This window comes from Cryptomeria japonica, chromosome 9 (assembly GCF_030272615.1).
Source record: "Cryptomeria japonica chromosome 9, Sugi_1.0, whole genome shotgun sequence".
In the NCBI taxonomy this organism is placed as follows: domain Eukaryota; kingdom Viridiplantae; phylum Streptophyta; class Pinopsida; order Cupressales; family Cupressaceae; genus Cryptomeria; species Cryptomeria japonica.
In genome coordinates, this window is record NC_081413.1 from 714,826,137 (window position 1) to 714,839,713 (window position 13,577).

The 13,577-nt window shown below is 35.5% G+C and overlaps 1 protein-coding gene across 1 annotated transcript; it reads right to left on the reverse strand.

The window, feature by feature from the left end:
* Window positions 1-9,816: 9,816 nt before the first annotated feature.
* Window positions 9,817-13,115, reverse strand: LOC131048554 (subtilisin-like protease SBT1.5). Its single transcript, XM_057982554.2, has 2 exons — window positions 12,088-13,115; window positions 9,817-11,149 (listed from the first exon to the last, which is right to left on the reverse strand). Exons 1-2 carry the CDS (start codon window positions 13,102-13,104, stop codon window positions 9,854-9,856), a joined length of 2,313 nt encoding a protein of 770 aa, XP_057838537.1. The 5' UTR covers window positions 13,105-13,115; the 3' UTR covers window positions 9,817-9,853.
* Between the last annotated feature and the right edge of the window lie 462 nt (window positions 13,116-13,577).

The following is a 13,577-nucleotide window of genomic DNA, read 5'->3' on the forward strand; positions in this document are numbered from 1 at the left end:
AAGAGAGCTTTCTAATTGTGATAAGTAGACTTTCTGCTATTTGCATATTTGGGAAATTTTCTGATAGTTAAGTGATTACATAGTAAGCTTTGTATTTCTATTAGTTTCTCTTAGTTTTTAGGAAAATTAATCACATCTTGGAGACTTTGAGCTACGAGTTGTGATTAAAGTTGTAATTGTAGTGATAAAAGTAAGTTGCACTCACGTAAGACTTTGAGCTTACATGATTGTTTAGATATAAAAAATTATTGTAAAGAAGTTCTATTAGTTGTTAGTTTTAAGAAATATCATCAAGTGAAGGGAGATACATTAATTCTAAAAAAAGAGAGAATTACATGCCCTAAGCTTATCCCCGAATTTAATTTCAAAGTTGTTGAAATACCCAAATTCTTCCAGGGAACCTCCCCTCGATGAGAGGAAAGTCTTTATCTTAGCATAGCTCTGTGTGAAATACATATTTTGTCATTGGTCCGCTTGTGACAAAATATTCACCCAACAATTATGTTTTATCTAAATAGCTTTAAAAAGTCATGTTTCCAAGTACAAACATTATGATCTTTAGGAAAAAATCTGAAAATGTGTTTGAGAGACTCTTGTTGTCCATAAAAAAAATTCAAGGGTTAGAGAATCACAAATGAGATGACTCGAAGCCACTAGAAACACCTTGAAAAATAAGATACCTAGCAAAGTGAGACAATATCAACTAGATGGTTTGAAATCTACATTGCAAAAAAAATAATGGTTGTAATTGCCACCATTGATTCAAGATGCATACATTGGACAAATGAGGAGAGATCCAATGATATCCTTATCAAAGCTTGTAATTCTAGAAAGTAATGTCTAGATACCACTTCTAATATTTTACCAAGGTTTATAGGAACTGATAGATCAAGTTTGTGAATTATATTAACTAAGATGGCCTATGTAACTATGTCAAAAGTTTCATGATCTTGAATAGAAAGGTGAAACTTGGCCTTGCCTTCATTCCATGAAAGGAGACTCATGTAAGCTCTAAAAAAATGGTCCTATGTAGTTATGATACCTATTTTAAAAACCTCATAACACAAGCCCAAGGCATCTTTACAAGACGATGATTGTTGCCTTAAGAAATAAAAGACCAAAACATATTATACTAATTCATGGAAAAACATTATGAAAAACAAAACGATTCTTGGAAAGCCAAGGTTTCATGGCTTCCCAAGCCCTCCAAATGCCTTATATCACAAAATTCACTTGCATACAAAAAATGATATTTTCATAATTAGAATGGTTCAATGCTCAATCTCCTTCCAAGTGGATCTCCCAATAGGGTGACCAAAAGAGATAAAGTTTTACACTAAAATTTTCTAAGCTTCATTGCAACATTTGAATGGCACAGATAGTCTATTTAGTGCATAGAGTCAAACCTTGATGGTAAGTGGATAGTAATCTTAATATTACAAAAACTCCCAAGCTATATGAATATGAAATCTCCTATTTTTCTTTCAAAATGTCCAAAGAAAAAAAAAATCCAACTTCATATAGGAAGTCTTAGGGGTAATCCAACATGAAGTGCAATAAACATGAATAACATGAAGTATCTTAGAACAAACCTAGAATTTACATACAAGGGATAAAGTTTTTGTGACCTACTTTAAGATAATTTATTTTAAATTTTTGCAACAAAAACTTGTCATAAAGATGCTTAGGATGATCATGGAGAGCAAAGGGAATACTAATTTTTTTGGAAAATTTCATCACAATCAATTTGTTTTCAATCATATACATTGAGCCAAGAAGGCATGGGCAGAGAGTATTTTCTATAACATGATTAGTCTTACTTTTATTTCAAGAGCTATTTTAATTTATTTAAGAGTTAATTTTAGATTTATTTAAGTGTTTTTTTTTTCTAGAATTATTCTCTTTGTATTTACAAAGAGATAGTATTTTATGTGTTAAAGATTTATTTTCCAGTTTTAATTTTTTAAATATATGTTGGTCCTTTAATAGATTTTCTTAACACACTCCCATCATTCCATTACATCCCTTACTATGACTATAATTATGCCTCTCAATATAAAGAAAAAATAGTTTCAAATATATTTGAATTTATTAACATTAACGATGATTTATAAAAGTTAGTTAACAGATTTGTCTTTCCAAAATAATCAATAAATTGACTTAGTTTAGCTAGGTATGAAGAGAAATTGCAACTAACAATTGGAGAGATCAACAATGCATTGGTGATCTTCCTCTGTTTTTTAGAGGGGCAACTCCCTCCTATGATATAATTGGATTTTAAGAGATAGGCTTTTAACTAGAAAATAGGAAAGAAAAACTAACACCTTCTCATAACCATGATACAAATGTAATAATAAACTTAAAATACAAAAAGGAACACAAAACAAATGAGACATATACCATCCATTCAATGCCAAAAAAAATGATGATAAGGAGAAAAGATGGTGATTCTTTTCAAATAATGCCATGCCTCATGACTCATAAATCACTTAATGCTCATATTCATAATCTAATATAAGAAGGAAAACATCAAAGAGTAATTGCATAGATAACAATAAAATACCTTGCCAGCTGTAAGTTTATGGCATTGCCAAGTGTCTGGTCCACAATTTCATATACCTTGTTGTCAAATATTTCCCCTTTGTACTACTCTAAAGCGATATTTTTTTCTTATGGCAACAAAGCAAATGGAGGTAAATTTAATCTTCTCTGCAATCACCTGTGTATTTCAATGTGATATTCCCTACAAACCATTCAAGAGGTAGTTTCCCAGTAAAGATATGACCATATCTTCGCATTAAACCAATTAATAAATACTACCAACCATGAGCTATAAAGTTGAGGATTAAAATATTTCTTCCATTTGAATTTGCGTAGGAGACAATATTGGTAACCATGTTGTAGTAGCTTATTTCAACAAGTTATTGGTGTTAGACACAATGCACCACTAAGAGGGGGGGTGAATTAGTGGCTCTCAACTTCTTCTCTTTAATTAACTATGTGTGTATACCGGTTATGGAATCTAACACAATGCATACATATTGGTTAGTGAGGAGACTAATCATAAGTGCAATCACACATAAAGGGAAATCACATAACACCATCATGTATGAGGAAAACCCAAGATGGGAAAAAACTCGATGAATAATGTTGTTGGAGTCTACTACTCTAATCCAGCCTCACAATGAAATATATTACAGTTTAGGGCACCAACCCAAGGAGATACAACCCCTGATTTAGGGCACTAACCCATAACTAATTTATGGGCTACAACCCAAAGGAGCTATAACCCCTGCACCAAGCTACAACTCAGTGATCACAATGAAAGCACCAAATTATATAAAAGTAGTTATTTTGTTACAAGTAAATCTTGTAACCATTTCATATACCTTACTCTACCAATGAGACACCTTTTATGCTACACCGGTACACCTCTTTCTGCTGCTACTACTGCTTTATCGGTTCACCTCTCTCTCTGTCGACTTCTTTCAGCTACTCTGCTGCTCTCCACTGATACTACACTCAGTCGGTTCTATGGCTGCCTTCTCTGCAGTTACCTTTTCTTCTTCTCTGTCGATATTTACACTACTAGTTCTGCACTTCTACGGGTTGAACACTTCAGTCTTGATCTCCCTCACACTCAGTTTCTTATTTATCTCCTTGATGAGCACTTGACTGATCTTCTCTCACATGCAACAACTCTATCTTCTTCTATTCAACAACAATCCGCAATATCTTTTAGCTTGCATATTTATATCCCAATCTTCCCACCAAAAGCCAATTCAAATCACAAGTGGTTAGGGTTTTCTCCACTGATCATGAGGCACATCGAATCCAATCAAATCTGATCGGATCACAACTCAAAGTTTTCTACCTACACATATTTGCCACTTTTTGTGCCTTCCAGAACACGCCTTCCTATTTTAGCAACCTAGAATCAATCTATCAGCATACCCCTTGGTCAATCACCATTAATGGCACAATGGATTGCCTCACCAACTCCGATCTACATCCAGATAATATGCATCGATTAGTGCACGCCATGGATATGGTCAGATCCATCTTGTCTCGAGCCGCAACCCCTCTGCAATCACCATTAATGTTGGACATACTGCCAACTACCTCATCGATACTCTACATTGACATGTGAAAGTTCACCACTTCACCTCTATGAGGCATTACTGTCGATATCCACCTTGGCACACTGCTCTGTCGGTTCATCTTAGTCACTAACCACTCACATAACTCGTACACACATACCGGTTCACTAACCCTACCGACACAAATCACCTTGTCGATTATCCTTCCTGCCATCACCTTTTTTATCCTGTCGGTGTAACCCTTATGTCTGTACTTCAGTGCTCTGCCGGTAAAACACCTTTGTGAATATGTTCACTTACTGGCACCATAGAAACTCTGACAAATATCCTTATCCTTCATTTTGTTGAACTCCTCTTTATCAGGTGAGAACCTTATCTTCCTTGTCTCTTCTTTGATGTTTCACAGGTTGACATAACATGTCAACTATCACTAATGCAGATTTAGGTAGATGTGTCTGCCGGTGGACAACATACTTTCCTTCTTATAGGTGAAACACATTGATGACACCAAGTCATCATACCCTAACTGTTCTGCATCAACCTTCCTTTAGCATCCCAATATCACCATGTATATTCCTACAGACTCACTAGCATCCTTCTGCATCAAACTGGTTCTCCTCTCAACTAGTTTGTTAGGATGACAAACACACCATCTCAACGTCTCATTCTTCCTTCAATGTCCTAGTAGCAAACCTTGTTTTCACTTGCTTATCCAATATGCATTTCTAATCTCATGCTCTGGAGGCTTCCTCATGTTCCACTTGTACATCCGGTCTCTGCATTCAATCACCTGTCTATCTCAGAGAATCATTTTGTCGATACAAGTGTGACTTTACCGAGGGGAGGATACATCTTTAACATGACATATGTCCCAGTGGTTTTCCATATGTCATCCTGCACACAGAGGCAACATACTCTGTCAACCTATCACTTAGCCTGTGACAACTTCTTCAACTGATGGGAGTCCTGCTAGTTAACCTTATACTAGCAATCTGGTGGCCTGCTCATACTTCTCCTCCGGTGTTGGTGTGAACCAAATAGCATTCCACCACTTTAGCACAACAAATGTCCAACATGTAATCTCTTCATTCTGGTTGTATGCAACACCATATCAACAACCCTTTTATAGAGTGGTCACTTTATTGCACCTCTAACATACCGATACACACCGGTTCTACCTTCTGCATGAAGATGGTCACCTGGTTGTCACCAATGACAACACATCAACTCTTCTCCCATACCAGTCCATCTTCTATACCGGTTGACATCAAACTCTAATGCCAACAACCTCTTGTTCACTAGTTGACATCAATGTCAGTGATACCGGTAACATCCTATACCGGTTGACATCAATGACAACAATTGAGAACTCATTTAGGTGTTTTTTTTAATTCCTTTGTAGGGACAACAAATAAGGTTGTGAAGAATTGCTTGGCAACTTCACACTATTCACAAACACCTGTTTAAATGATTTTTTAGTGAGATCTTTCAATGACTGAAGCAAAGCATCCTTGAATATTTGGCTTGAACCATACATGACTCTTGCACTTATACAAGGTATGGATGCTATAATTTTATACTATCAAATTAAATACCCAATATATTTTTTTAGCGAATGAATATATATTATTAGATTATTAAAGTCTATTATCTGAGTTAAATTATTAAAATAAAATATTAAATATCAATATTAATTTTTATAAGTAAAAATGATTCTTAAACATAAATATAATAAATACTATTGAATAATTTTATTAAAATGTAATTGAAATAAACATTAAAATTGTTAAAATAAAATTGATGTAATTTGATTAAGCATAAAATATGAAAACTAAATTTATTGCAATTCAAAGTAATCTTCATTAAAGATAAAATATAAGGGAAACATTTAAAATCTTTGTCTAAACAAATAATCTTCGAGATATTTCTCAATTTAATTATGTAAACTTTTTTCAAGAAACTCCATGATCCATCATAAATATTTATTTATTTTAAAAAAAATCCTCAGTATTAAAAAAAAAATTCTTATTCAATGTAAATGTGAATAGATACAAAATCAAGAGAAGGTACATTTTATTAGTCTTGTTCAATAACTGAAAAATATGAACTATTGAGAAAAATGCACCACTCCTTTTAGGAGAAAAAGTAAATACTAGCAGTTGCATGCTTTTTCCATGCAATGGTGAGCCGATAGGTGTTTGAAAAACTGGAGCATGGAGATTTCAGTGTATAAACATTATTGATATGCAAAATTTATTGATGAATCTTTATTTGTATTATGTTCCAACATTTGTTACATAAGGGAATATACAAAGGGAATGGTGAGAATTGTATTACATCAATTAACAACAAAAGACATGAAAATAATGTTTAGAAACCATAATTAATTTATAAATAGAAGTTAGTAACAATTTAGTTTTAATTCTTCTTTAAAGAATGAGAAAGATCTAATAAATAATTTAGAAACAAAAGATATCACTGGAATCACAAATTCTAGTGTTGACACATTAAAGCTTATTTGAGCGTAAATGTAGATTTACTCGATGTATTATATAATCTATTTAAAGAAGTGTTTAAAACGTTGGTACACCTAATCTTGAGGATCAACATCTTAATGTCTTGTTAGTGTGAACATGTGACTGTTGTTGTGAACAATTATTTTGATGTTTTTATCTGCATTCATCAGTTGAGGATATGTAAGTGTTTTTGCATAAAAAATACAAGTACATGGAATACTTTAGCCAAAAGTCATGGTGTTGGTTTGTTTTCTATGAACAATTCCTTGGATGTTTGTATCTGTAGTCAACAATTGAAAATGAATGAAAAAAAATATATACATGGAATTCATTGGTGTTACTTTTTATTGAAATTATTTTTGCTATAAGTGGCAATTTCTTTTGTTCATTTCAGTTTGATCAAAATCTCAACTATGTATTAGGCTTATTGATTCTATTACTTATTCTAACTGAAAGAGAGTGTACTTTACTAAAATGTTCATGGTTATTTCATTGATTGTTTTTAAAATAAGCAATATACTCAAAGATCATATGGACATCAGTCTCATATGGAAAGTGGTAGCCCTTGACCATAAATTGGACTTTTGAAGGGTAACATTTAAAAAACTTATTGTCATAGTTCTCGACAATGTAGAAACTGACAACAATGGGTTGAGTGAGCTTGTTTATATGGTCGCTATGTTGAAGGTAAGCATGTTGCAAATTAGGATTTGGGTGAAAAAAGGGTAAAGAAGGCTCTAGGAATAGGGTTTACAGAATTTATAGTATATTCCTATTTAATTACATAACGGGATAGCAACAATAAAGCTAAATATTCTGATGTCTTTTTTCAACCTAAAGTGATATAGGGTAAGAAAGACGGAAGTTTACATATGAAAATGCATACCAAATTGCAAAACTTTGGTTGTGTGAGTGATAAACGGGAAATGATTGAGAAGCACAAGGGAGTGGTTTAAGTGGAAATAGAGGTTAAACCTAATAGATTGATTTAATTGAATCTAATTCTACACGCTACTTGCAAGAATAGCAAATAAATGAAACACAAAGAAACCAAACAAACAACAAATATACACATTGGGGTTTCAAGCAGACATGCCTTTGTCAATACAAGTTCAACATAATAAACACAAATATAATTATTTAAGGAACAAAAAAAAATTAAGATACGACAGTATTGGATTAGAATAATTGAAAAATAATCATGCAAAGGTAGTTATCAATTTTTTTAGTAATATATGTGCATTTTAGAAAATTTAAGACTTCAACAAAATTCTTATTAAAAAATGGTGACTGCATTTCATTAAAAAATCCTCCTAAATTTCCTATGTATGATATTTGACCCAATACATATACTATAATATTAAATCTATTCATAGTTTATTAAAATATATTAAGAATATTTGTAATTTACAAATATATATTCATAAGTTTGCCTCAGGTTATAGGTATCATCTTTGTTTTGGCCCCATATGTCGGTCAACCAAGAACCAACTTGTTAGTGCTCTACTTTCTATTGAGGTTAAGTATACGAGGGTGTTAATTTTACCATTGAGGCCATTTGGCAATCAATCTTCTTTCATCCACTATAATAATTATAATACCATTTAAATCTTAATAAAGTTAGTCCAATGTCATAGAGCTACACATGAACATCCATATGTACAACATCAAAGAGATGTCTAGGAGCATTTCATTGATCTATAATTTTCTCCTTCTTCAAAACAAGTTGTGAACATCTTCGCTAGGCCTTTCATAAAAAGCATGTTCATCTATGAATTTGCTAGGTTCAAGAGGCTATTTCTTGGAGGGGATACCTAGTTGTCCTCTGTTCTCTCCCTTATTTTGGGGCAAGGACGGTGATCTCTCTTTTGTAGGGAATTCTTTTGTGCATGATTACCTAATATTGGACTATCTGATTAAGATCCATTTTATCCACCTCAATTGTGCTTAAGCATGGGTGTTGGTGCAATTATGCATTATTATATATTATCGTGCATTTGTTATGCCATACTCAAATTATTTGTCCTCTCAAGTTTAGTTGTGTTTGTCAATTTTGGAGTGAGACGTCATCCTCTTCTTAGGATTCAACTTCCTTTTTAGAGTGATTTGTCCCTACATTCCTTGGCAAACGAGATGTCCCTACACTCCTTGGCAAACACTTCTTGGAGCATGAATTGACCTCCATGAACATATTTTATGCAACTTGAATACATCTATGGTACACAAATTTATGAATGGTATAATTGAGTCTTGTCCATTTCATTATCAATCTATTAAATCTTTATGCGTGATTCAACCATACCATTCACAAATTGTGTAGAGATTTCATTGGACGAAGACAATACAATTAAATTTAAAATCCTATAGTAACATTGATCAACACTTTAAAGTGATCCAAGTTAGCAAGTCCTTCAATACCCATCTATGATCATGTCAGCGAATCCTTTAATACCCATCTATGATCATTTGCATCTAATAGGAAGATACAATTACATATCTTATCTTTGACCCAAGTTTATGAGATCTTCACTAGAATTGATGGTGCACGTTGGAAAATATAGGTTCTTATTCAATTGAATTCAATTAAATTAATAATGTCGAGGCCAACACACTAATGAAGCAACTTAATATATTATTGACAGTAATTGAACTCACTTGAATGAAGTGTTTGTACACAATCAGATGTATGCCTTTTATTCTAATTACATGTTATAAACGCAACTAATATATATTTTCACATACCAAAACGAAAAAAAAAAAAATTCCTTAATAAATTAAGATTCTTGTTAAGAATTGAAATGTCCCGGAAATTGAAATGGAAGGTCAATAAAGAGGAAAAAAAATTAAAGGTTTTCTAATCATTTAATTTTCGTACCCCTACTTACTGTTGGCCGTTTTAAAAATACACAGAAAAGGGAATGAGTTTCCTTAAAAAACCAATCCAGCTTCTCTTTCAAACAGCCACTTCGACGAGCAAAGATGTTTTTTGAACTAATACGCTTCAAATTTCCTCTCGTGTCAATAAAAACCTTAAAATTTGCTTCTTTGAGATTATGCATGAAGCTAGAACAAGCCCTCGAAGAAGGTATTGCACGCAATCAAGGGATATGTGTTATCTGCCACAGATGTAATCCTATGCTACTGCAACTGAGAAAAATGGTATGTACTGAAAAAATGGGCTATTTTATTAATCTGTAATTTGCAACATGCAATGAAAAAGTGTACTGGAAACTACAATTAAGTGGAGAAGAATGCAACGAGCGGGCTCTGAACCCTGTGATGATTTCCATCAACCCACGTAAGATATCCATACCACATAAACTTACCCTTCACCATCGTCTTCTTCACCTCCATCTCCATCCTCACAACAAAGCTGAGTTTTTCATTCACACCTCTAAACTTCAAAACATCTGGCTTAACTTGCACGTTAACTCCTCGGGGAGCCCTTATCACTGCCCTATAAACTGAATTCCCATCTCCAACATTAGTCACAGTTCTATGAAACGTCACCACCTGTTTGCCGATCACCTTCCTGTCAAAAATGGCAGAAAAAGATGGGCAATTGAGATCGGTTGCGCTCAGATGAGGCCTGCATGAATACTTCTTCCCTGTTATAGTTTGAATCTCCTTCGCCGTCAAATTCAGAGTGCAGAGAAAATCAAGATAATCTTCCACACCTGCATCGTAAACGAGGCCCGGATCAGCCGCCAGATTGGGGCGGATATGCCCGGCCCCAAAGTCGAAAGGGCTGCCATTGAATGGGATCGGATTGATCCCAATTAACTGGCTTATGCTCTGACCGATATTATCATTGGTCATAGCAGTTGTCATGAGTGCAGAATGGATGGCGGCCGGACTCCACCCAGGGTGAATCGCCTTAACTAGAGCCGCTGAACCGGCCACATGAGGAGTCGCCATTGAAGTTCCACTGTCCAAATAGTACTGTGCTGACAGATTCATATTATCAGAGCCTACAGTTATAACCGGTATGTTAGGTGGATAGGCTGCGAGTATATCCACTCCAGGTGCCACGACGTCTGGCTTGAGGATCCCCGGGCTAGGAACTGACGGCCCACGGCCTGAAAAGTCTGGCACCACCGGTGCCGGTTTAGTATTGAGGGATGTAATCTGGAAGACAATGTCTGCTGTGGCATTCGACGTGGCTGCATAGGAGGTCAGGAGTTTACCCTCTGCAGGCCCTACTACTAGAGCTGGCATGAAATAGGCGTCCGGAAATGGGTTGGGAGCATTGTAGTTGATGATGATTGCGGCGGCTGCTCCAGCTCTGTTGGCTTCAGTTAGCTGGTTCTGGATGTGACGGAGAATGTATTGCCAGTCCGTGTCGACTGTTCTGTTTATGTCAGTCGTGCACACTATTATTTTGCCGGAGACCAGTTTGTCAGGAAGGGAATCGGAGTCGCAGGCCTTTGTGGCCTCGTTGTTTGTGATGTGGACGAGGGGTACATTGTAGAGCGTTTCGTTTAAGACATAGTATGAGTTGCCAACCACAACATTGCCGTTCCCCAGGGTCACCTGCCAACATGGCCAGCATAATCAAACAAGTCAGCATTGCCTAAAAATAATAATATTGATTTAGGTCTTTTGTCTTGTGAACTCATCAAGGATCAAGTCTTCCTATAAAGATACCTTTCAATCTTTGGCTCTCAATCAAAGAGATTTTAACCTATTTGAGTTGATATAAAAACATAAAAATTCAGAATTAGATACCCTTCAATCATTGGCTGTCAATCAAAAAGGTTTTAGCCTACTTAGATTCATATAAAAACCCTCTACTAAAAACAAAAAGCCATGAAAACAGCAACATTGTACTCAAGCAATTAAGTAAATTTTTTTGGTTTGATAGTTTTTAGAAAGAAAGCAAGAAAAACAACACCCAAGGGAAATAGCAAGAAAAGATTAGCAAGAAAAAATTGATGGAAAGAAAGCAAGATTAACAAGAAAAGATTGATAGAAAGAAAGCTGGCATTTTTTACATAATTTTTTCTAATAAATACAAGTATGTTAGTATCAATTCAGAGAGGTTGAATCTTCTTCTATTCAAGATCAAAGATTGAGGGCCTTCCACTCAGTAAGACTTGATCTCTATTAGGCTCATTCTAAACCATTCAACTTTACCAATTGACCAAAGATCGACCATTAACATTTAAATAATTTTGAAAATCATATGACCTCCATCAGTATATCAATCAACAAAGCTACAAGGAACACAAATACTATGAAATTAAGATGATTATTTAATTAATTATCAAACACAAATAAAATGTTATGTATAGTTTTCCACAATCGATTAGCTATGAGATTTTTGTTTCTTCACCCTACGTTTTATTATTCTAATTATTCTAACCCTACATTCTATTATTCTAATTTTTCTAATGATAGATCATGAACGCTAAAAAATCACACAAAAACCAAAACTCAAAAAAACAAAAATTGATTTTGACGAATCTCACCTCTGCTTGAAATTGTCTATCAATGGAGGAAGCTCCGACGGTAACAACCCAGGGAGCAACATTAACAACAGAACCTGGGTCAGAGCCACTATTCCCCGCAGCCAAAACAGGCAACACTCCCTTCTCCATGGCTCCAAACGCGGCCTGGCCGATCATGTCATCGATATATTTCTCTGGTGTTAGACTTCCAAGTGACATGGATAAAATATCAACGCCATCTTTAATGGCCTGATCGATGGCTGCCACAATGTCTGAATCACTGCAAAAAACATTACAGACTTTATAAACCGCCAATCGGGCGCCCGGCGCCACACCCGCAGCTGTACCCTTAGCATACCCAAAATAATCAGCATTGGGAACAAATTGTCCAGCAGCTGTTGAAGCTGTGTGGGTCCCATGTCCGTCGGAGTCTCTGGGCGACTTATAAAAACCATCAGGAGGCGGTTCAATGGTCCTCTTTTCATTTTTCTTCTCCTCGTCATCGTTCAGACCCGCTACAAAGTAGCGGGCACCTATCAACTTTTTATTGCAATTGGAAGAATTGAAGGCCTCGCCAGCTTGACAGTTGCCCTTCCATCTGGTGGGCACGTCTGTTAACCCCCGGTCATTAAAACTCTCACTCTCAGGCCACACGCCCGTGTCTATCATCCCAATTATCACATCGTTGCCAAAGCCAGACTGAGGCCATATGCCCCTGCTTGGGCTTAGACCTAGGAATTTAGGGCTCCGGGTCGTTTGCAACTGGAGCCGCCGTTCTTCATGGACTGACAGGTGTCCGGGGACTCGGGCAAGGGCTTCAACTTGGGCCTTCGTAAGCTTAGCTGCAAACCCATGCAATGCATGATCGTACGTATATATCAGGTTGGTATTCTCCTCTTCAGTAATGGAAGAAACAAGGGATTTATACCAGTGTTCATGAGTAGGGAATACAACTGGCATTGCTGATTTATCCATGCGAACTATGTAAGTCTTCTTCGCCTCTTGAGCCGCCGCCATAGCCGCTATGAATGATGCCATAGCTGTGAAAAAAATCCATCTTTTGGTACCCATTTCACTTAACGCAGCAGTCGAAGGCAAATCAACAAGGTTACTTTTCTTCATTTATAGAAGAGAATTTGTGTTCAGGATAAGCTTGCGTTGGTGTCGACATGCAGCTTTTTTCCATAAAGTTGTTTGCAGGAAGAGTAGATATGTTGATCGTGCCGTATAAGTTGTGATTTTACATATCTGACATCGCTTCTTTTTCTCTTTACTTGGTGTTTTTTATTGTTTTTTTTTGGATACAAAATCAATGCTATCTGTCTTACATGTTGATGTTTCGTAGAATGGATTGTATAAACTAGTGCAAGGCTAAGAAATAATATATCAGAAGCGTGTGTTGATTTTTCCCAATGCCATTTTTGTAGTATATTGCAGGTCTGGAATTTGAGGCAAAATGGCCCTTTTTTCACTTTTGAACTGTATTTGACAGCTTAAAAAATTAGTAGGAC

What these genes read in the sequence shown, in the direction of transcription:
- LOC131048554 (XM_057982554.2), bottom strand. Translation starts at nt 13,104, where the DNA reads ATGGCATCATTCATAGCGGCTATGGCGGCGGCTCAAGAGGCGAAGAAG. An exon ending in ATAGACAATTTCAAGCAGAG is followed by an intron (nt 11,150 to 12,087) that starts GTGAGATTCGTC and finishes CCATGTTGGCAG; the next exon opens with GTGACCCTGGGGAACGGCAA.